Source organism: Physeter macrocephalus, chromosome 14 (assembly GCF_002837175.3).
Source record: "Physeter macrocephalus isolate SW-GA chromosome 14, ASM283717v5, whole genome shotgun sequence".
Classification (NCBI taxonomy): Eukaryota; Metazoa; Chordata; class Mammalia; order Artiodactyla; family Physeteridae; genus Physeter; species Physeter macrocephalus.
This window is the reverse complement of record NC_041227.1, coordinates 79,728,220-79,749,738: the sequence shown is the minus strand read 5'-3', so window position 1 is coordinate 79,749,738 and position 21,519 is coordinate 79,728,220. Positions and strand designations below refer to the sequence as shown.

The following is a 21,519-nucleotide window of genomic DNA, read 5'->3' as shown; positions in this document are numbered from 1 at the left end:
CCCACCCCTCCCGGCCTCCAGCTGCCCCAGCCCCACCCCTGTGGGCACTTGCTAGGACCCGGGGCTCCTTGTTCCCTATGACCTCCCTCCCCACTGCTCCACGCTTAGCCCCGTCAACACATCAGAAAGCAGACAGAGTGCTTTGAAGAGCGCCTCCCTTCCCACCCCTGAGCTGGGGGCAGAATGCCAGCACCTCCCGGTCCAGTCGCATACTCAGCGCCCCTCAGCAGGCCGGAGAGGGCGCCTTCCTCACAGCCCTTGCTGGTGCCTGCCCTGTCCTGGGGAGCAAGTGGCCAGGGCCTGACCCCAGCCAGGCCCTGCATGGCCCTGAGTCAGCAGCGCGGTTTCCAGGGCAGCTGCCCTGGGGGTGTGGCAGTGACTGGGACGGTGGGAGGGAGAGAGGGCCCCTCACCATCACACTGACGCCTGTCTGGGGGACACCCCCAGTCTCCCCTCAGCACCCACCGTGTGCCAGGCTGGGTGGGGGCGCGGCAGGGGAGAGGGGGTCACAGCAGCACTGCTGCCACCTGTGGGCAGAGGCCGTGGGCCTCCTTCCTGCCAGCGTGAGTCACAGGAGCCTCTGCCTTGGCAGAGTGTGGAGCCCGGGCCCCAGCGCCCCTCCCCCAGCAGCTGGCATCGCCTCTGCACAGAGCTGGCGGGACCCCGGGGCACAGGTGTGGCCAGGGCAGGTGGAGTCTGCATCAGAGTTGGGGCCATCGGTAGGTCACAGCTGGTCCAAGCTGTCCCCGCGTGGGTTGGGGGCACCGAGCAGGGGGACAGCAGAGCAGGGGAGCCCAGGGTTGGGGGGCAAAAGCCCCGCCGCTCCTGGAACCTCGACCTCCACCTGAGAAAGAGGGATAAAGGTAAGCGCCGCCGAGTCCCCGGTGCTCTGGGCCTGCAGGGGTCGCAGAGGGGCAGAGACTAGCAGCAGCACCTCGGCCCTTTCCTCTTACACAAGGAGCTGAGAGAGGAGGGGGGTCCTCCCTCCTCAGAAGGGGAAGCAGGTCCAGGAGGCCTTACAGGAACCAGGCAGCCTGATGTCTTCCACCCGCCGCCCTCAGGGGTGGGCAGGGGGGGCTCTCCCCGCCCCGAAGATGAGTCACGGAGCAGAAGAGGTGACCTCCCTTCTCCTGCAGGCACGACTGGGGGCAGCCATGCCCCACTCTCTGGTGGCATCAGTGCCCCTCAACTGCACGCTGGGCTAGTGGCTGGTTGGAGAGGGTCCTGGCTGGCTCGAGGGGCTCCATATCCCCCACTCTGGCCCTCCCAAACTGCCCATCACTTGTGGGCTTTCAAAAATAAAAAGTAAAACCGCAACCGCTGGGGCTGCTGGGCGCTCCCCCCACCCCGCCCCCCAGCTTCCCTGTTGCCGGCGGGTGAGTGCCAGGGTAGCTGGCCAGAGCAGAGGCTGAGCCAGGTCTTGGAGGGGGCTGAGAAGGGTGCTAGGGTGGGGCCCCTCCCCTCCCTGCTCAGTTTAAACAAACTTCCCTTCAGCTGGGCCATCACAGCCAGCTTCCCCCGAAGGGGCACATCTGAGCTGGAGTAGGAAGCAGAGCGGGGAGAGGAAGATGTTCCAGGTCCTGGCACAGCCTGGGCAAAGGTGCAGAGGTGGGACTTGTCAGGATGCCTGCGGGGCTGCGAGACAGGACGGCCTACAGACTTCGGTCTCCACGACCCTCCTCCACGTGTTCCAACCACCGTGGAGCTTTCCATAGGCTCCATCCATGGTTCGAGAGGCCTGACCCTGCTGGAGGCTTCAGCCAGTCCTGCCCTCTCTGGGTCCGGGGTCAGAGCGGAAGTTGGGTGCGGGGGGGAACCAGTGCCAGCCCCATCTTTTCGTCTGCCAGACCAACTGGCCGGTCCTGCTGCCACCCCAGGCCCAACCTTGCCAAATGTTCTTGGAGGTGACCCCTTCCCCGAGTCCTTTCTGAGCCTAGGGCTGGGCACACAGAAGGCACTTAAGTGGTCCAGCGCTAGGAGGGGCCCAGGGACCGAGGGGCTCCTCGTCTTGGCCCCTGGAGGTTGCTGAATTTGGGGGCTCAGAGCTGTGGCTGCTTCCCCCCGCATATGCCCCCTACTGCCCCTGCCCAGGCCTCGGGGCCCACCCCCATGTATAACCCACCATAGTCCTTGGGCGCCGCCTGGTGGCCAGAACTGGTGGTTCCTCTCCCAGTCCGAATCCACCTTTCCCGGGACCCCCACACCGATCTAGGGGTGCAGCCCCCGACTGACAGGGAGGGGAGACCGTCTCTGCAGCCCCTTGCTTGCTCTTAAAAGTTCACATCATGAATCTTTGGTTATTACCAATAGTTGGTATATTACCAATATTTGGAATCTATTGGTTATTACCAATATTTTGTTGGTGTGGTATGTGTGATGTCAAGAGGCAAGCTTGAGCCGACTGCTGCAGGCCACCCCAGGCCACCCATGTCACTGTCCTGTCCCCTGGCCCTGATGCAGGGCTGGCCACGTCTCCTCCTGGCTCATCCCAGTGAAATCCCCAGATCCTTGCCAAGTGATCGCTCACTTCCTGTTTGAACGTGGTAGTCACAGCTGAGCCCCCACATCAGCAGCCGGCGGTCACTGGGAACTTGCTGGGAATGCAGATTCCTGGGCCGCCCCAGCCCATCTAGGACTCCAGGTGGGTCTTCCAACAGGGTCCGTCCGGCCCTGCCCTTAGCCTCTCGTCCTCCGAGGACTCAGCGCCCCCTGCCGGGCATCTGCCGTCCTCGCACCTCACTGCTGGACATGCTCCTGCGGCCACTTGCAGACCCTTCTCCCCGGCCCCCTGCCCCCTCCCCCAACAGGATCACAACATCTGCTGCCCCTTCCCCCATGTGGGTATCCACAGGCCCCCTCGTCCTGGGGGCCACTCTCTCCCACACTGCTCCTGGTGACTTGGTGTCAGTGACCATTCCCACACCCTTGGCATCCCCTCAACCTGCCCCCCGACAACCTGCCCCGCCCCCGCCTCGGTCGCCCCTCCACAGTCACTCCTCACACTTTGCCTACCCCATGGCATCCCGCTCTGCCTCCACCTCCTATCTGTCCAGCTCAGTCCCTCCGATTTCCTGACCCCCACTGGACCCCAGATCCCTCACCCCTCAAGGGCTTGTCCTCCCCTGGCTGAAATCCCAAGGTCCAATCATGCCCTTGAAGTCGCCTTCACCTCCCTTGGCCTCTCTCGCTTCCACATCTTCTCTTGGCCAAGCCCGTAGTCTCTGACCTGTTGCATCCGGCCCTCTGCCTGCTCACTACCCACACCTGGGTGGCTGGAGGGACTGCCTTCCCGCCTGGTGAGTCTCACCTGAGTTCCAGACCAAGAGCCTCAGGGGCCCTTGGGGAGGCCCACTGCGCCTGCCCCTGGCTCTCCCACGGCACCCCACTTCCTCTCCAGCCTCCTCTCTCCTTCATAGACCTTCTGCCACCCCAGCCCCAAGCTGCCCATATGCTCATCACCGGGCCAGCAGGAGGGACCGCAGTCCTGTTTATGGCCAGCCCCTGCACTGTGACCTAGGTCCCAGCCCCTCCTGGTGATTCAGGAACGCCACTCCCCCAACAAACTCTTCGTCTTCCCTGCTGCAGCCATTTCCTCTGCCTATGGGACCATTACCATCAGCCTTCACAGCATGCTGTCATTTTCCCATCTTAAACACACACACACACACTTCTCTGGGCCACGCCCCCTCCAGCTATAGCACGATTTCCTGCTTGGCAGCTAAACCTAAGAGGAGAGACAATTCTTGCTGTCCCCACACGGCACTGCAGAAGCACGGAGCCCCAGATGCCCCCACTCCTGGGTGCTTAGCATCCCCCCCATCAGAGCTTATGTATCCTGGGCCCCCTTCCCCAGAAGCCAGTCAAAACGGGAACCACTGGACCAGGCTGCTGGTGCGTGCTGGAGGCAGAAGCTCCGCCCTGTGCCCCCGCCAACCCAGGCACTCATGGTGCCGAGAGCCAGGAACCTCGGCGCCAGCAATGCCACGGGAGCCTGGTGTCTTCCACCGGGCCTCGCAGCTCCCTCGCCCACCTGTGCACCTGGCACGCGAGACAAACACTCTCCTGGGCAAACGTGCCTCCCCCAATTCCACGGGTCTTAAGGGTCTCCCTGCGAGGTGGGCGGTATGTCTCCTGCCACCCAGGGTGATGTGCTGGGTTATGTGGCCTCCGACGACACGGCGCCTTCCCCAGCCCTCTTCTCAAACGAGAACAAGAGTGAGACCCTTCCTACCTCGGCGGGCGGGGGTCGGGTTGCTGCTCAGACACTGGTAAGGACTCCAGCGAGGCCAGGGGGCGGCGAGGCGCCCGGGGACGCACCGGGAACCCCGCCTCGGGTTACAGTGGGGACTCAAGAGATGCTCCTCCTGGAGACACACCATCCTCCCATTTGGCCTCTCTGCCCCGCTCCAACAGGCCTGCCTAGGGCCAGGTCTGTCACCTCTCCTGCTGGCCGGAGACGGGGCCCTCTTCACAGCAATCCGCGTCTCCTCAGGCCCCTCCAGCGCAAGCCCAGATTGCAAATGAGGCTTTCACGCCGTCGAGACCACCGCTCCCAGAGCCAGCCTCTCTGCACACCTGACGCCGCGCCCCGCCCACCAGGCCCCGCCCCGTCAGGCCCCCTCTCCCGCGAGACTCCGCCCACCAGGGTCGCCCAGGCCCTAGTGGCTCCCGGCACGTGGCCGCCCTGCCCACAGGCTTGGGCGGGAGCCAAAACAACTCAGGAAAAGAGGCCTGTTTTTTAAAATTTGTTTATTTTAAAACATGAAACCCAAGCTGAATAGAAACCACAGAAATTACATTGACGAGATTTTTAGTATTTGCCAAGAAAAATAAAGCCCCCAGAGAAATAAAAATCAAACCCCAAACCCAGTTAAAAAACAAAAACAAACAAAAAAACCCAGAAACACAGCGACAGCACATATAGCCATGGCCCTACGGAAGTTGGAGAATGCCAAGCGGTTCAGGCCTCAGTTCCCCCGCTCAGGACGCTAAATCACCTTGTGGGTGGAATGCAAGGGCCAGGAGAGAAACCTGGGAGGGGGAGTCTTAACAAAGTTCCTTCGAGAGATATATGTAACAAATATAAGGTGGTGCGGCACACAACCATTATGGTTAAAAAAAAAAAAAAAAAAGCCCGCACAAGAGGCCCTGGTCCCCGCTCGTCCCCCCATTTGGGGCTGTCACCCACGCACCCCTCCCGGGCTGGGCGGGGGTCCTGGGGTAGGGAGGGAATGGAGCTTGGACTGGGATTGCATAGTGAGATGGGGTGGGCGTGGAAGGGCATATAGGATCGGGGCTTCCGATCAGGCCCGACCACACCAGGCCAGGGGAGCTGGGGGGAGCCTGCGCGGGCACAAGGAGCCCCATCGGCGAGCGACCGGACTGGAACCCCTCCTGCCCGCCTAGCCCGTCAGGGGCCTCGGGGCCTCTCCCTCCAATCCACGTGGTCGAGGACCACCGCCCAAGATGCTGCAGGGCCTGCGAGGGGCAAACCACAGGTGCAGGGGTGGGAGCGGATGCGGGTAAGTCACCGGGACGGGACTGGTTAGGAAACGGCCTGAAAACTTCAATAGCAAAAACAAAACCAACGGCGGGATGCGCTCCCCACCGCCCCCGGACCGAGGCTTCTTGGTCTTGCCCCCCTTTTAACCTCCCCCGTTTTCCTTTCTTCCGCCTCGGTGAGTAGAAGGAACTGGGCGGAGTCACAGATGGGCGAGCAGACACGCACACGACGCACGCACGGAGGGGCTCCGAGCGGCGCAGGTGCGCGGCGCCCGGCTCTCACGCTATGTACATTCACATTTCGGCGGCCTCGCGGGCCGGGCGGCCGTTTGTGCTTCCGAGCGGCGCCCCAGGCAGCACAGCCGGCGCCTCCCCTCTGATCCGAGGCCGAGCAGGAACGCTCCACCCAGGCGGTGGAGCCCGAGAAAAACTGGTCGGTTGGGCTGTGGCACCGCCGCGCGCGCGCGCCCGCTACAGCGGGGAGCCTGGAGCACAAGGTGCCTTTCAGTGAGGTTTGGCCGTGTGCAAGGGCTCAGATGCGAGGCTGCGGGCCCTTAGGCCCACCTGGAGCACCCCCGTGTTTGCCTCCTCACTCCCCCAACCCCGTCCAGGGCAGAGGCTGCCCCAGGAGCGGGGGAGACGTGACCTAGTCCCAGGCCCACCCATGCTTTTGGTCCCAGATACCAGCACAACGGGACCACAGAGGAAGGTGGCCTCTTCCAGGCCACCCTGGGGAAGGGGTGCCCTGCCGCTCTGGGAGAGAGAGCCCCCCATGTCTGTAAACTGCCGGGCCGGCTGCTGTCTGCCCCGGCCTGGGCCCTCGTGTGGCTGCCAAGTGGCCCTCTGCTGCCCCTGGACTGACACGGGGCAGAGCCTGCACCTGGCCTCTCTTGCTTCAGGCTGGCTGGGCAGGGCTGGGACCGGCAGGGGACTTCCCAACTTGATCTGGGGGTAGCACCCCCAACTGCGGCAGGAAACACAGCAAACATTGTACACTAAGCCAAAAGCACCTTAGGGAAACCTTGTTCCCACTTCACAGGTAGGGAGACTGAGGCCACAGGGACCTCAGTCCTACAGCCCAAGGGACATTCATTCCTGAGGACACGGTCCCCTGGCGCAGCGCCTGCCCAGGGAGGGGTCTCCAGGCCCTTGGGCTGCCTCTTGGTCTTCGACACCCCCCAGCAGCGCCACGAGAAGAAACACCTTCTCCAGCCCGACTATCCTGGGACTCAACTCCGGCCTGGACTCGGCGTCACACTCGCGGGCTTTGGGTTGGCCAGGGGGGCTCTCTCTCGGAGGCTGGAGTGAGGTCAGTGGTTAGTCCCAAGAGGGGCGGCAGGGGCCGAGGGCACATTCACAGCCAGCTCGGGTCCAGCCCCCCCAGCCGGCTCTGGGATGCTGTGCCTGTCCTGGATGGAAAGGAACCAAAAAGGGGGTGCCACTCGGCCCGCCACCCCGCCTACCCTAGAGATGACAAATGTGGTTAGTGCAAAAAGTGAACCGGATGAAGCTGTCAAGTCTCTGGGGTGGGGGAGGGGTCTTGGCACCAAGAGGGCGGCCAGCACTCGACGAGCAGCCTGGGCTCCGCACGGCACCTGCCGTCTCCTGCCGCCGGGGAGGGCTGGGTGCCACAGGCGGGGTGGGTGCTGAGGGAGAGAGCGCTGCTGGGAGGGAAGCAGAGAAAGTGGGGACCCGATGTAGAGAGCCTGGGGTGGGGTGGGGCGAGGGAAGGAAGGAGTTACAGATGCTGCAGAGGCACGTGAAGGCGCCACAAGAGGGTCTCCACGCGCGGGAGACAAGCAGGCGGGTGGGTCCACACGGCCGTCCCTCCAGACGCCCAGCACACGGGAGCACCGCGCTGCCTATGAACTAAGAGGTGAGGCAGAGAAGCATGGGAGGAGCAGAGGCTGTGGGAGGGATGGGGCGGGGCAGCCGCCAGCCGAAGAGACTGCAGGGGTCCGCAGGGGCAGCACCAGCACGACGCATCTGGCCCAGCGCAGGGCTCTGCAAATCCCCGAATCCTCGGAGGCAGAGGGGCGTGGGGCTGGGGGCCAGGAGGGCCCGGGCGTCGCTAGCAGCACCCCCAGGTGTCCAGGCGTGTGACCCAAGGAGAGGGTGCGGGCCCAGAGCCCCTGCGGGAAGGGGAGGAGAGGGGCGAGTGGCCACAGAGGCGCCGGCAGCAGGCCCGGGGCAGGTGCGGAGGGTGCGGCAGGCAGCCGCGGGTGTAAGCAGCCAGGCTGGCGCGGGGAAGGAGCGGGGCGATTGGCACGTGGGGCGGGTGGCTGTCGGGCGGTCTAGTGCCCGCTGCTGCTGGAGTTGGGGCGAGGCTGGCTCGTGGCGAGGTACTTGGCTCTCATGCTGGAAGTGTACTGCAGGGAGACAAGGGGAGGGGGCAGGTGTCAGCGGGCACTGGGCACAGCAGGGCAGGGGCCTCCACGGGGTGAGCCGGAGCACCCCGCGGTGGGAAGGGGAAGGACCACACGGTGGCACAGCTGACGGAGCCCTGGGAGAAGGGGCTCTGGGAGGGGCCGGCTGGCCCAGGGCCTGGGCTCCTGAGCCCTGGCCGGGGCTGGGGGCAGTGACAGCCCCAGGGGGCAGAGGTCTGGCCACCCACTCCCCAGGCTCAGGACGGGGACCAGCGTCCTCTGCCAGTGAGACGAGCACAGTAGCCCCTGCTCCCGACTTGGGCATGGGGCATTAGGCCAGGCAGCACTCTGCCCCCGGCAAGAAGCAGAGCTGGGAGGCTCCCCACCGCACCCGACATGCCTCCTCCTCCCGCTGCGGGATTCTGGCTGGGCGGCCAGAAGGTGTGTGGGCTCGGGCTGTGTCCAAGGCACAGACAGCCCCCAGGGGCCCAGAGTGGCAGGCACCACAGGTCACAGGAGTGAGAAGGCTCCACAGCAGCTCCGCCCCGTCACCCCAGGGAAGGAGGACCCCGAAGCCACCTAGGCCCCTCAGGCTGGGGTGATGCTGCCACCCACTCAGATGGGAACCGAAGCGTGGGTTCCCTGTGGGTCACGGACGCAGGGACAAAGGCAGCTGGGGACGGGGACAGCCAGCACATCTCGGCCACTCTTGTCCAACCTGAAGCAGGAAGGCCTCCCTTGATACACATGCACGTGCACGTGTGCTCACAATGAACACACGTGGGAGAGACGTGTGCTCAAACCAAGCAGTGTGCAAGGGGCCACACGCCCATCCGGGGGACAAAAGCCAAGGCACGTGCCAAGGGTTGCCAGCGGGAAGGAGCCTGGCAGGCTGACCCCGAAGCCACATGCCCCCAGCAATCCCTGGGGGCTCCGAACCCGAGGCCGCACACCACAGGGTGCAGATCGGGACAGGCGATCTCCCCTGGGTCCCGAGAGCCCGCCCAGGACTCCTGGGAGGGAGAAGGTTGCGAGCGCCCGCCAGCGGCCACAAAGGCGAGCTGGGAGGAGGACGAGCGGACACCGGGAGCCGTGTCGTTCCAGGGACACGCAGCACGGGGTGGGGGACGGCGGGCAGCTGCCCAGACCGCTGACGAGCCCGAGCAGGCGCGCGGCGCGGTGGGAGGAGGGCCGCAGCGGCTCGCGTGCCCCTCTGCACGCAGCTGTGCGCGCTTCCGGTCACGTGGGGCGGCCCTTCGCGGCCCGGGCCTGCTGGCCGCACCCCAGGGCGCCCGGCGCAGGCGTGCACGCGCACACGGCTTTGGGGGGCTGACTCGCTGGGAGGTGACAGATGGGCGGTGGCCGCCTGCAGCTGGGCCAGGGGTGAAGAGGGGGCTCTGTGCACGGGCTCACTGCCCCTGATGTGAGGGCGACAGCCCAGGGCCAGGGTCTCTGTGGCTGGGCTAGGGGCCACAAAGCCCACCCACCTGCACTGCCCCAAGCTGGCCCCGTGGGCGCGGAGCCGAGACAGCGCTGGGAGCTGTCCGATGAGCCAGCGCTGGCGACGGGCCAGCCGTGGGCAAAGGGTGTGAGGCGCAGAGGTGTGGGTGCGCAGGCGGCGCAGGGCAGGGGACCCAGGGGGGTCAGTACCTGTCACTCTGAGGACACAGCCACCACAGCGTTCAGGCACTGTTCATGGGCTTAAACTGCCAGCCCGTGTGGCCGCCAGAGTCCAGGGCAGCCAGATAGCGCTAGGAGGGCCCGGGGTGGGAGGAGTGCAGGAAAAAGAGAGAGAGAGGGTGGCCTCAACGCCAGGGTGAGGGCCGGCCCGCAGCGGGCCTTGGGTGCAGACCAGAGTGCCGACAGGAGAGTGGCCCGAGCATGACACGGCCTGAGAACCTGCACAGCCTGGGCCGGGGCCAGGGCGCCCCAGGCCTGCTCTGTGCTGCAGGGCACGACGGGGCCACCCTAAGCGCGGGCGGGTATTTCTGAAGCAAGGTGGCCCTCAGCCTCTCTAGCCCTGTTCCTTGAGGCCCACCACCTCCAGGAAGCCCTCCAGGGGCCCTGGCCTCTCTACAAGCTCCTTTCCCACCCTGTCCCCTTTTCTGTGTCTCATTCCCAGGACCAGAGGGGACACCAGGCACAGATGGAAGAGCCAGGAGACGAGACCTGGGGTGAGTCCAGCAAGTTGAGGAAGAAAAAGAAGAGGAAGCAGGGCTGGGGTGGGAAGAGGCACAAGGGCCCTCGCAGGAGCCTGTGAGCTCACCCAGCCCCGTCTACGCAGGCCAGGTGCCTGCCTGAGAGCCCTGCCTGGGATCCACCCTCAGCCCTGGCACTGAAGGCTCGGGGCCGCCTGCAGGGCCTGCACTGCCTCTGAAGGCCACAGCAGACATGAGGCGGCAGGGCGGGGCCCCTACCCACCCTCCGGCCCCAAGACTTACTGAAGGCGGCGGGGACTCGCGCCCAATGAGAGGGGTGTTCTCACAGCGGGGATTCTGGAAATTGGCATTCTGGCTCCTGAGGTGAGAGGAAGAGGGGCTGTGAGTGGCCCCTGGCCATGGCAGTCCCAGCCCTGGGCCAGCAGGGCCCGTTCTGGAGCTAGGAGGACTCCATGCGTCTTCGCCACCGCCCTGCATCCTGCCCGCCAGCAAGGGCCTGGGGTCCCGGGACCAGGCACACAGTGAAGGGCTCCGAGCAGGCCCCCGGTGGCCGCCTGCCAGCCTCGGCCCGCCCCGCCGGCTGGCTGCCCACCACGTGGCCAGGCCCAGGGCCCTTGGCAACGTCATTCCCTGCACGAAACGCAGACCCTCCATCTGACAGAGTGGCCTCCCTGTGGCCTCAACCCAGGCATGTGGGAGCAGCAGGCCAAGCCCACCCGAGCCCGGACAGCGCCCGGGGAGGCCCCTCCGCCATCCAAGGCCCCAGCCCCTCCCCGCTGCAGCAGCTCCAGTCCCTGCTCCCCGCAGCGGGGCTCCATCCCCACTCCAAGCCACGGCAGCCATGCACGTGGGCCACACGGGGTCCCAGGCAGCCTGTCCCAGGGCTCGGTCTGCCGTCCCAACCTGGGCTGCGCCACCCGCGCCCAGCGCGACTCACTCACATGTACTCGGTGACCGGGGCGTTGCTGACAGTGTGTGCTGCGGCCGGGAGGCTGGTCTCGCTGCCATAGCTGCTGCCGCAGCTGTACAAGCTGGGCATGTGGACGCGGTAGAGGCTGTCGTGCGCCGGCCTCGGCCCCGGGGCGGCCTCCTCTTCCCCATCCTCGTCAGGGCCCCTGCAGGGAGGGACCCAGCACAGGTTCAGGCCCTGACGTGGGGCAGCCAGCCACAGGACCCACAGGAGGTCAGCTCTGTGCAGACACAGCTGGTTGCAATCCTGGTTCTGTCACCCACCCAATGGGACTGTGGGTAAGTCACCCGGGGACACCAAGGAACCTGCACCTCAGCCTGCACACACGGACACCGACTGTCTATTAAAAAAAAAGGACAGGGCCCCTCCTGGGGGAGCACAGAGGGCCAGGTGCCTGGAAAGCAGGGTGCCCTTTGGGCTCTGCCGTCCCCGCCCGCCCCCGGGAGGCCTGAGCCCAGTCCTCCAGACCCTGCCGCCCTCCGGCTCCCTGCCCTCCGGCTCCCTGCCCTCCACGCCGCCCAGGCTGCTGCAGGGCGAGGCGAGGGAGCCGGGGGCCAGGCCTCTGGTGCTCCGGTGGGGGTGGCGCCTCACACTCGGCCTGGTCTGCATGGGACTTGGGTCTGGGCTGCCTGGTGCTGAGGGTACAGGCCAGCCAGGCCTGGGCTCACGTCCCACCTCCCCACCACCGGCTGGGTGGCCTTGAGCAGAGGGTCCCTTCGCCGTGCCCCTCGCAGTGAGACAAGTGGGGTTGCAGCAGCAACTAGCCAAGTGCCAATTCCCAGCCAAGCGCAGGGCCGAGCGCTCGCATGCAGTGCTTCACCTAGCGCTCACGTCACGCTAAGAGGATGTACTCTCCTAACCCCCATCCTACAGGCAGGGAGACTGAGGCCCAGAGTGGTTAAGTGACTTGCCTATGGTCACCCAATAAGCAAGGGTGCAGCTGGGATCTGAATCCAGGCCATGAGGTTCCAGGGATGTGCTCTTAGCCACTCCCCTACAGCCGCCGTCTTCACTACCGTCCCCATCACCACACCACCTCCACCACCACGTCACCATCACTGCCACCACTAGCAGCACCACCAGCCCAACAGAAAATAATAGAGTCGAAATCCAGACGAAAAGAAGAGATCTGAGCTGGCTACTTGCCAAACAAGCTGGGCCACCAAGAAACAGCCACAGCCCAAATGAGACACAGCACAGGGGCTCAAGGAAGGCGGCCCTGGCATACCCAAGTACCATTTAATCCAGTACTGACCGGGGAGACCGAGGCAGGGGCCACCAGGACCACCACTTCAAAGATAAAGACACAGTGGCCCATGGGAGGTAACTGCCATTCTGGTCACCCAGCTGAGGGGGCCATGGAGGCCAGGGCCACGTGGGGCACTCCCTGCAGCTCTGAGTCCCCCAGTCAGCTGGCCTCCCCCCTCAACAGCACTGCACACGCGCACCCAGGGGTGGGGGGACGGATGCGCCATCCTGAGCCCGGCCAGTCAGAAGTGGGGAGGGCTGTGGGCACAGAGCCAGCAGCAGCAGATAGGGGGCCCCGGTTCTCCCTGCCTGCTCCGGACTCGAGAGTGTCGCCTGGACCGGGAGCGCCTCTGGGCTGTTGCTACAGAGGGCCCAGGAGTGTCAAGAGGTGAGGAGGCCTTCGTCCTGTCTCTTGGCCACAACATGGGGTGTCCAGAAGGCACGGCCCCAGGTGCTGTGTGGCCTGGGGCAGGTTCCAGGACCTCCCTGAGCCCCTCACCTCTTCTGCTGCCAGGTGTGTGGGACACTGCAGACGATGGAGCTGAACATGAGGGCTGTGACAAAGGAGAAGAGGGCCAGGTAGATGAGGCCCTCGACGCCATCATAGCAGAAGCCTGTGAGGGCCTGCACATAGTCCTGAGGGCAGACGGGGACAGGGACGGGGACAGAGATGGAGAGGGAGAGGGAGAGGGAGAGAGAGAGAGAGAGAGAGAGAGACGAGCCGGGGAAGCACAGGGTGAGATGGAGTGTGCAGAGGGAGCCCCCAGCAGCCTGCACGGCCCCCGACTCGAGGCTGGACAGAAGCCCTGTGACTGCTCCCCCTCCCCCACCCTTCCCCTAGCCACTCCCCCACCCCTAGCTGCTCCCCTCCCCCACCCCTCCCCTAGCCACTCCCCCTCCCCCTCCTCTGCCCCTAGCCGCTCCCCGCTGCTCCCCGCTGCTCCCCGCCCGCCCAGCCGGGGCAGCTCTAGGAGCCGGCTCTCACCAGGTGCAGGCTGCGGCAGTCCACCAAGGCGGTGAGGTGCTGCAGGTTCACCTCCGTGCCGTTCAGCACCTCCTGGACACGGAGCAGGGGGTCCTGGAGGGGCGTGGACCACGCAAGGTCAGCACAACGTTCCGGAAAGGGTCCTGAACCAGCCACAGGCCTCCCTCCACCCCACACCCTGCCGTTGAGACCCCCTTGACCCCCACAGTCCCAGCACAGGCCCTGAGGACCCTTAGCTTTGAGAAAGGGGGACCCCCAAGTCTGTGCCCTGGTCTCAGGGCTGCTGAAGGCGTGAGGAGGCCAGCAAGGAGCACCTGTCCAACGCGGCCACCAGGGCGGCGCCTTCATTGTACCGGGAGACGCCCGCGTGTCCCCTGGCACGGGCCTGGTTCTTTTAAAAATCGCGTTTTAAGGAACAGTTTAAGACAACGGAAATTTTCAGAATATCTTAAGGGACAAAACATTGTCCAAGATACTCTGTGCAGAAAGAAACCGGTCCTATAGTGTATGTGTGTGTGTGCACGTGTGTGAGTGTGTGTGTGTCTGCTTTGTAAACTTACCCCCAATCCTCGGGGACGTGAAGGGAAGGATGGCGGGTGGGAGAGAGGGCCAGACCCCCCAGCAGGGCCCCCGGAGGCAGCCTGAGCAGTGTCTGCAGCCCACCTCCCTTTGGTGACGAGAAGAGGAATATCCCACCGGCCCCACGGGCCACACCCACAAGCCCTCACCTTGGCGGCCGGGTGCTCCCGCGGGACGGTCTTCAGGAGCTCAGCCACCACGTCCTGCATCTCCACCAGAGCCTTGTGGCTGCCCGACAGCTTCTGCTCCACAGAGAGGCCGGCTGATTCCAGCGGGGCGGGGGGGCGCAGCCGTCTCTCCCTCCCCGAGGTCCCCACCCACCCACGGCGCACGCCAGCTCCAGCGCCTTTGGCTTCTGCCGGCCCAAGGGGCGTCCAGCCTGTGAGGCCACGAGCTCGTGGGGTGGGATGGCTGTGCCCGGCAGTCTGCTCCGTGGGCCTGTGGGACACCTTTCCTTGGCCCCCCAGCTGACCACACCCCCAGAGGCAACACAGTGAAAATACAGCATCTCTAGAGCAGATAAACAGTCCTGAGGACCCCAGAGGGCCACACAGTTACGGGGAATGGCAGGCAGTGGGTTACATGGCTTCCCTTCAAATTCCATCATGACAACATCCATCCAATTATTCCACAGAGCAGGCACAGGACCCCTGCTTCCATGGGGCATCCTGGGCTCCTCCCGCACCCGCCAGACAATCGGCTCTGCCCTACAGGGATGGCTGGGGCAGCCTGAGAAATGAAAGGAGTCCCAGGGATTTGGAGGCATTAAGCAGGCCACCCCAAAAGGCTCGTGCTGAGGTTGTCAGGGTGGTAACCCCGGGGGCAGTTAGCAATGTCAACATGGCGTTCGCACAACTGCCGCCCGACGGCTCCTGGGGCCCCAGGGGCCTGACGAGGTGTGAGAGTGGGCCTCGTAGTCTGTGGGCACCTGGGGGCGGGGGCCAGGGGGCCAGATGCTCTGCGGGGCCGGAGCAGCCGAGCTCTCACCTGCTGGAAGGGGTTGGCGGCACGGGGCGAGCAGGCCAGGTAGTACTGAAGGATGTCTGTGGAGAGAGGTCAGGGCGGCTGAGTCACTCCAGCCGTCCGCGAGTGCCTGTGTGCGTCTGCATGTGATGGATATCTACGCGTGCGAGTCTGTGTATACGCGTATAGGGGTGTCTCCACACCTGCGTGTATGCTGAACATACGTGTGCTTGCTTGTATATATTTTTTACGTGTATGCACGTATCTGCACGTGTGCACGTATACGTGTGCGCGCACCTATCTGCATACGTACGGCTGTGTCTGCGTGTCGTGTGTGTGGGTATATCTGTGAACACGGGTATGTGTGCACACGTGGGTGTCTATGTGCACGTCTGCAAATGTGTGTGTGCGTTTACACGTGTGCACCTGTCTGTATCTGTGAGTGTGCAGGTGTGAGGGGTGACATGGTCTCCAGGGAGCCTGGGGCCAGGGCCCAGGCCCTTCTGCTCTGAGCCACGTCCCTGCAATGTGCACAATCCTCTCTTCAGGGGCAGCCTCGTATCTCCTCTCTCTGGGGAGCAGCAGACAGGGCACCGGGGGTGGGCAAGGAGTCAGAGGTCACCTGGGCGGGCATCTGCTCCCAGGCCAGTCGGGCAGAACAGTTCTTAGGCCAGAATGTCACCCCAGAGGGGGCACGAAGCTGGAGCGTGCAGGTGGCCTGCTCATCCCCATAAAAACAGGTGTTGATTCAGTGCCCAACGTTCAGAGATGGGGATTCACTTATAATTCGGATTTTGAAAACCTAAGAGATTCAAGCCCAGCCACAGCTGGGGAAGAAGCCTTGGACCCCAACTGCCTGACACCTGCCCCACCCCCACCCCTGCCCTGTGCTCTCTGGTCCCTTCTTGGCGGCTCTCTGGGATCCAGTGCACGATGGGGGCCAGGAGTAAGGTCCATCACGGCCCAGGGCAGCTTCTCCGCGCCGCACCCATACTTGGCCGCCAAGATCTGGGTTCCTACGGAACTCATGTCGGAAACATAAGAAAGCCCCACGCTTGACATTCGCCACCTGTCAACGGAGCCAGCACGAGGCCTGACCCAGATGGCCTGCGGCCCCGCAGGCAGGAGCTGGCACTCACGCGTGGCTGGGACTGCTGGGACACAACTGCAGACTCACCCCCGCTCAGCACCGAGTGCTCCTCCACCATCCTGGTCACGTAGGTGTCGGGGTCCACGCAGAAGTCGCTGGAGCCCTGGGGTGGGTGCAGGCAAGCAGGATGGGGTGACTGAGCTGGGCATCCCCCCCGCCCCAGACCCCTCAGCTCTCAGGGGTGGAGCCTGGTCCCCCACGGTCTGCGTTTGGCTCAGGAAGGTGGCGTGAGTCCGCGGGCGGCGGGGACTGACGTGCTGTGTGCCCGTGACAGGTCCCCAGGGGAAGAGGGGAGGGGCGATGTGTGTGGCGTCCCCCACCCCTCCCCCCGCCCCGTGCTCGGCCAGCAGACGGGGATCACCTGTCGCCTCCACCACCTACCACAGACACGGCCAGCTCCAAGCCCAGTGCACCCCAGCTGATGATCAGGGCCAGGACTCCCAGCAGGCAGACCCTTGGGGCAAAGAGAGTCAGTCGGCACCCTCCAGGCAGCACCCCACGCCAGGCTGGACCGCAGACAGGAGGGTGGGACAGGGCTGACTCCGGGGTCACGGCGCTGCAGGTGGGCCACCCCCTCCCCCTGCCCCGAGGGCCCACAGACTCACCCGACCAGGATCCCCTTGGAGCTGCGGATGAGGCCGACCAGTACCAGGAGGCAGATGGCCACGTCGAGCAGCAGTAGGGCCAAGTAGCCCAGCCACCTGGGGGCACAGCGTACACATGGGCCAGGCACAGGGGCCCGATCCCAGGGCAGCAGAAAGCGGGTGCTTGGGCAGAGCCAGGCAAGCAGCCCAGAGGAGCATCCACAGGCAGTTCTGGGATGTGGAGCCCGCCCTCATTCTTGTAACGTATGTCCCCATGGGGGACTCCTGCCACAGTGACCACCAGCGGCCCCAGCCCCTCGCCCCAAAGGCCTCAGGCACTGGGACCTGGGCGCCGACTGGCCCATGGAGACTAGTGGGAACCGAGCGGGGCAGGCAGGAAAGAGAGCCGCACCTGTACCAGTCATAGAGATCCACCTGCTCGGCCAGCGCCTCCAGAGACACGGCTGGGTTCCTCCAAAATGGGATGGCAGCCGTGTAGCCCAGCAGCGTTTCGAGCAGGCCCTGCAGCCGCTGGACTGCCCGCAGGGGCTCCGGCCGGGCGGCCAGCTGCCGCTCCAGGCTCTGCAGGCTGGGCTCCGCCGAGCGGTTCAGGGCAGCTGCGGTGTCCCACACCTGCGCCAGGTTCGGGGTGGCGTGAGCCGGGGCACGGGCCCGCTCCCGCACACGCCCACGCCTCGCTCCCACACACTGGGGCACACGCGATTTAGGAGCAGGAAGAGAGGCCCCCTCCCATGCGGCCACTCACGCGGTCCTGGACCCCCGCCACCGTGCGGTTGGCGTGGCGGAGCGAGTAGGTGGCCCGATGGATGCCGTCACTGGTCTCCCCGTTGCCGTAGAACCCCACGGCGATACCGGCGCTGGGACAGGGCGGGGCCGCATGAGGGCACAGGCCTGGGAGCCCCGGCCCGCTCCGCCCCCAGCTGCCCCGCCCCTCTCCCTCTCGGCCCAGTCACCCCTCCATCCTGCCCGCCCCTCCCCGTCTGGCCACGCCCCCACCCGGCCCGGCCCACCCCGCGCGCTCACCTGCAGACCAAAGTGGCGATGATGACGCACCAGGCGGTGCAGCAGCAGTCGGCGTCCAGGTGCTCCTCGCTCTTGCGCCGCCGGCAGCACAGCCAGAACGAGTAGACGAGCAGGAAGAGGAGGTCCAGGGCTAGGCAGGCCAGCGCGGCCGCCCCCAGCAGCAGCAGCGCCTGAGGGAGGTGGGGACGTGGTGCTGGAGGTGTGGAGCCCGCCCTGGCTGTGCACCCAGCTGCAGTACCAGCGATCCCCGCCTGCGCCTGGGCCAAGGGACCGGCACGCTCTCCCACTGAACCCTCCCCCAGCCCTGGGGATAGAGGCTCCCAGCACCTGGGTGATGTGCCCGTGGTCACCCAGACTCGGGACCCCTGACTCACGTCTTCATTCCTAGACGCCAAGACTCTAAGCCCCACTTGGAGGGCCCAGGTGGGCAAGACCGCAGGATCCCCTCTCCTAACCCTGCCCAGGCCCTGTGTGCTCCCCATGGGAGCCCAAGGCACACATCTTTGAACAGGGGTTCCGGCCCAGGCGCTGTGAGGAGGTGCTGGCGGGGGACCCTGGGCAGGGCCGGCACAGTTGCTAACTGGCCGCGTGGCCAGGGAAGGCCCTTACTCTCACTGAGCCTCAGTTTTCTCTTTTGTAAACCGGGGGTGATGCTGCCTCCCCCCAAGAGGTAGGCACAGAGTCTCAGGGAAGGCCACCCACACCTGCTGCAGGGCCCTGGGTGGGGGGCCGCTAGCACCATCCCCATCCTCACCCTGAGTGCTGAGACTTCTCTGGATCTGCCTGCCTCTGGGAGCCCCTGAGCCTCGGGCAGCCTGAAGGGCCAGCACTCTCCAACCACATCCCAGGAGGCACCAGGGGACGAGGAAGTGCCCCCCAGCACCCTTCTGTCACTGAGGCCGGCGTCCCCCACGGAAAGCGGCTGACTGGATCCAGCGGTGACACGCGCTGTGGGCTCAGTCCCGGGCTGGCGCCTCAGGTGGACAGAGTAACAGGGACACAGCCCAGAGCCTTCATCTGTCACAAGAGCACCAGCCCGGCCTCTCCTGGGCACCACGCTCTTCAGTTTGCCTGGCCCAGGGTTTCACCACCATTTCACCAATTAAAAAAGCAGCCTCAGAGGAGGTAAGGAGGAAGAGCCCACGTGCCCCCATCACAGCCTTTCTGCCCACACGTGCTTTGCTGGGTTGAGAGGGGCGGCTGACACAGGGCTGCAGGGCAGCAGGCTGGCCCTGACCATGTACACCTCGTGGTGGGGGGGTCCAAGTAAGTACCACAGAGAGGTGCCCACCCCACAGTGGTGCGACCATGGACACCCCTTGGCTGCCCCTGCCGGCACTACTACAGAGACAAGCAGACCTCGGGGGACCTGGAGACACCCTCTTCGCGTCTTGACACTCAGCGATGTGGCCGTGAGCCTAGGGAGCCACGGGGGGTGGCACGCCCCAGGCCCACCTGCCCCCCCGCAGGGCCCCCTTGGGACCAGAGGCTCAGCCACAGAGGCACTGGGACCGTTGGATCACAGCCCTGGTGCCCAGCGGCTGTCTCCCAGGAGACGGCTGCCAGGCAGCAGATGCAGGACGGCACCCCCTGCCCTTCCAGCAGCCAGCCTGCCCAGCCCTCCATCCCTGGCTGACTCCCACACCCGAGGCAGGGCTCTCCCACCTTCCCCCTGACCGGGGAGGCACTGACCGGGGCCTGCACCTCCAGCCATGATCCAAAGCCACGCGGGTGCCCTGGACGCCGATGTGCTGTTTGGAGGCTGGGCCTCTGCCCTCCCGCGTGAGGCCCAGGGCGGGGCACCCTCTTGGGAAAGGCGGGGGCAGCGCCACGAGGCTGCAGCACAGGCAGGAGGGTCTGACAGGACCTGGCCACCCTGGCCCACCAGCTGGGTGGGGGAAGGGAGCGGGCCCAGGGTGCTGGCTCCAGAGCACACCTCGTCAAGGTCGCAGGGTGCTCGCGACCCAGAGGGGACGCCGAGGCCAGTGGCGGGGGGGAGGGAGGTGGTCCAAGGTCACACAGGGACACCAGCCAGGCCACAGCAGGGGGTCTCCAGTGGAAATCAAGGGCCATCAGAGGGACAGGCGCCAGTCATGGGGAAGGGGACTCACCGTAAGGGGCCCAGTGTCGGCCACAAGCCCCACCCCACCCCACAGCAAACATCAGGGCGCGAGGGACAGCACCGCCTCGCGGGCTCCGCCCTCACACGCACAAGCTGGAGATGGAGCAGGGCGGCCGCAGGCTCTCTGCCGCTCCCTTCCGCGCAGGTCAGCGGCCAAGGGCAGGTGAGCCCCTGCCGCCCCCCCCCGCAGGCTGCTCCCCTAAATCCTCAGTCAGACCACGCCACACGCCTGCCTGAACATCTCCACCAGCAACGAGCCCTGATTCACCAGCCTGGGCCCCCGAGGCTCTGCGAGCCGGTCCGCCAGCCCCAGCTCGGCCGTGCGCTGGCAGCAACCGCTGCCCCTCCTGCCCCAGCCGGAGCCCGCCTACCACGGTCCGGCAGGCCCACCCCCCACCTCGCGCCACCTCCTCTCCTGCCTGATCCCCTCACCTGCCCCCACGTGTGGAGCACAGCTTGCTTGGAGCTGATGCTGAAATCAGTGCATCTACACGCATTCCCTCAAGGAAACCCCTTGGGGTGAGGAAGCCGGGGAATCGGGCCCAGGGCAGGCGGCACCCCCGCTGGGGCCCTGAGTCCACCCAGCCTGGCAGCGCAAGAGGCCAGGGCTCACACGGTCATCAGGGCTCGTCAAAGAGCTTGCGGGCCTAGACCACTGCCCGGGTGGCGCCAGGACCCCCACTCCAATTCGCCAGATGAGAAAACTAAGGTAAGATAAGCGTCACTGGCCAAGCAGGATACTAGCACCTGGGGCAAGGCCGGGATGGGGCACAGCTGGGCTCACCGCTCGTCTGGGAAACGTGTCAGGTGCCAGGGCCTGGCAGGCACCCAACAGGCATAGCCCCCGTCCTCGGGGCTGCCAGGCTGCTGCAGGAGGCAGGGGCTGGGGCCTGCTGGATGTGAGCCGGGCCGTGAAAAACAGAAAACAGAACAGGCAGGAGTAGCAGGGCAAGTCTGCAAGGGCACATCCTCATCCAGCAGGTCAGGGAAGAGCACTCCGGGCAGAGGCCACCACAGCTGACAGTGCCCAGAGGCGCTGTGCCAGGCCTGGGCACCCGGGAGGCACACTTGGATCTCCTACAGCTTTGATTTGGTTTGTTTTTTGTTGTTGGGTTCTTTTTTTTTTCTTTTTTGGTTATCTTCTTTTTTTTTTTTTTCCCTAAACCACGAACCGTACTACCTTTATAATTAAACCACGAGCCCAGAAACCCGTCAGTAGCTCTTTTCAGCCAGCCGTGGGAGGCCCCTGGCCTGCTTCCAGCTCTGTCACGTGAGAGCCAGTGCATCTCCCGCAGGCCCTGCTTCCTCTCTGGGAATGTGACATTTCCCAGTCCCTCCCAGCTGTCACGTGGGAGAAGGGCCGGCTTATGGCGATGCTGCAGTTCCTGCTGGTGCCCAGCCCCCCAGGAGCAGAGGTCGAGGGGAGGGACACCCCAGGTGTCGCCACCAGGGGGCCGAGAACCGCCTGCTGCTGGACAGAGGTGTGGGGGAGTGGCTCCTGCCCAGCCCAGAGGGGCGGCTGGGCTCGAGGGGAACCAGAGGGCTGGGGTTCGAACGCTGCTTTGCCTGGTTCTAGGATGTGACCGTGAGTCAGTGGCCCTGTGTCTCAGTTTCCCCGCGTATAGAACAGGGACAGTGGCGCCACTCCCTTACTTAGCAAGGCTGCTGTGAGATGAAATGACTTAGAACGGTTCCTCCGTGGGGGAGCCCTCGGGGCGCTGCTCCCAGGCCAGCTCTACCCACGCAGCCGGGGGGGCTGGGGACAGGGAGCCGGTGTCCCAGCTGCCGGAGGCGAGTCCAGGCTGCTCACAGACAAAGTGAGCGTGTGCACGTTCACGCCCACACAC

At 65.3% G+C, this 21,519-nt stretch overlaps 1 protein-coding gene and 1 pseudogene across 2 annotated transcripts in view; both read right to left on the bottom strand.

Moving 5' to 3' along the window:
- Positions 1-4,745: 4,745 nt before the first annotated feature.
- The window catches only part of TTYH3 (tweety family member 3), a 28,291-nt gene continuing 11,517 nt past the window's right edge, over positions 4,746-21,519 (bottom strand). Inside the window, exons 2-15 of one of the 2 annotated variants that reach the window (XM_024123836.3) lie at positions 17,551-17,720; positions 17,273-17,384; positions 16,919-17,139; positions 16,528-16,623; positions 16,304-16,376; positions 15,950-16,025; positions 14,797-14,852; positions 13,959-14,051; positions 13,231-13,323; positions 12,745-12,881; positions 10,969-11,142; positions 10,310-10,385; positions 9,519-9,619; positions 7,785-7,871 (exon numbers count right to left, since the gene is read on the bottom strand). In XM_024123836.3, coding sequence (XP_023979604.1) covers positions 9,551-9,619; positions 10,310-10,385; positions 10,969-11,142; positions 12,745-12,881; positions 13,231-13,323; positions 13,959-14,051; positions 14,797-14,852; positions 15,950-16,025; positions 16,304-16,376; positions 16,528-16,623; positions 16,919-17,139; positions 17,273-17,384; positions 17,551-17,720 — 1,446 coding nt within the window. In that variant the 3' untranslated portion in view covers positions 7,785-7,871; positions 9,519-9,550. Of the gene's footprint in view, positions 7,872-9,518; positions 9,620-10,309; positions 10,386-10,968; positions 11,143-12,744; positions 12,882-13,230; positions 13,324-13,958; positions 14,052-14,796; positions 14,853-15,949; positions 16,026-16,303; positions 16,377-16,527; positions 16,624-16,918; positions 17,140-17,272; positions 17,385-17,550; positions 17,721-21,519 lie in introns of both variants that reach the window. The other variant, XM_024123835.3, reaches the window with a different exon arrangement.
- LOC129392756 (uncharacterized) lies at positions 20,138-20,996 on the bottom strand (annotated as a pseudogene).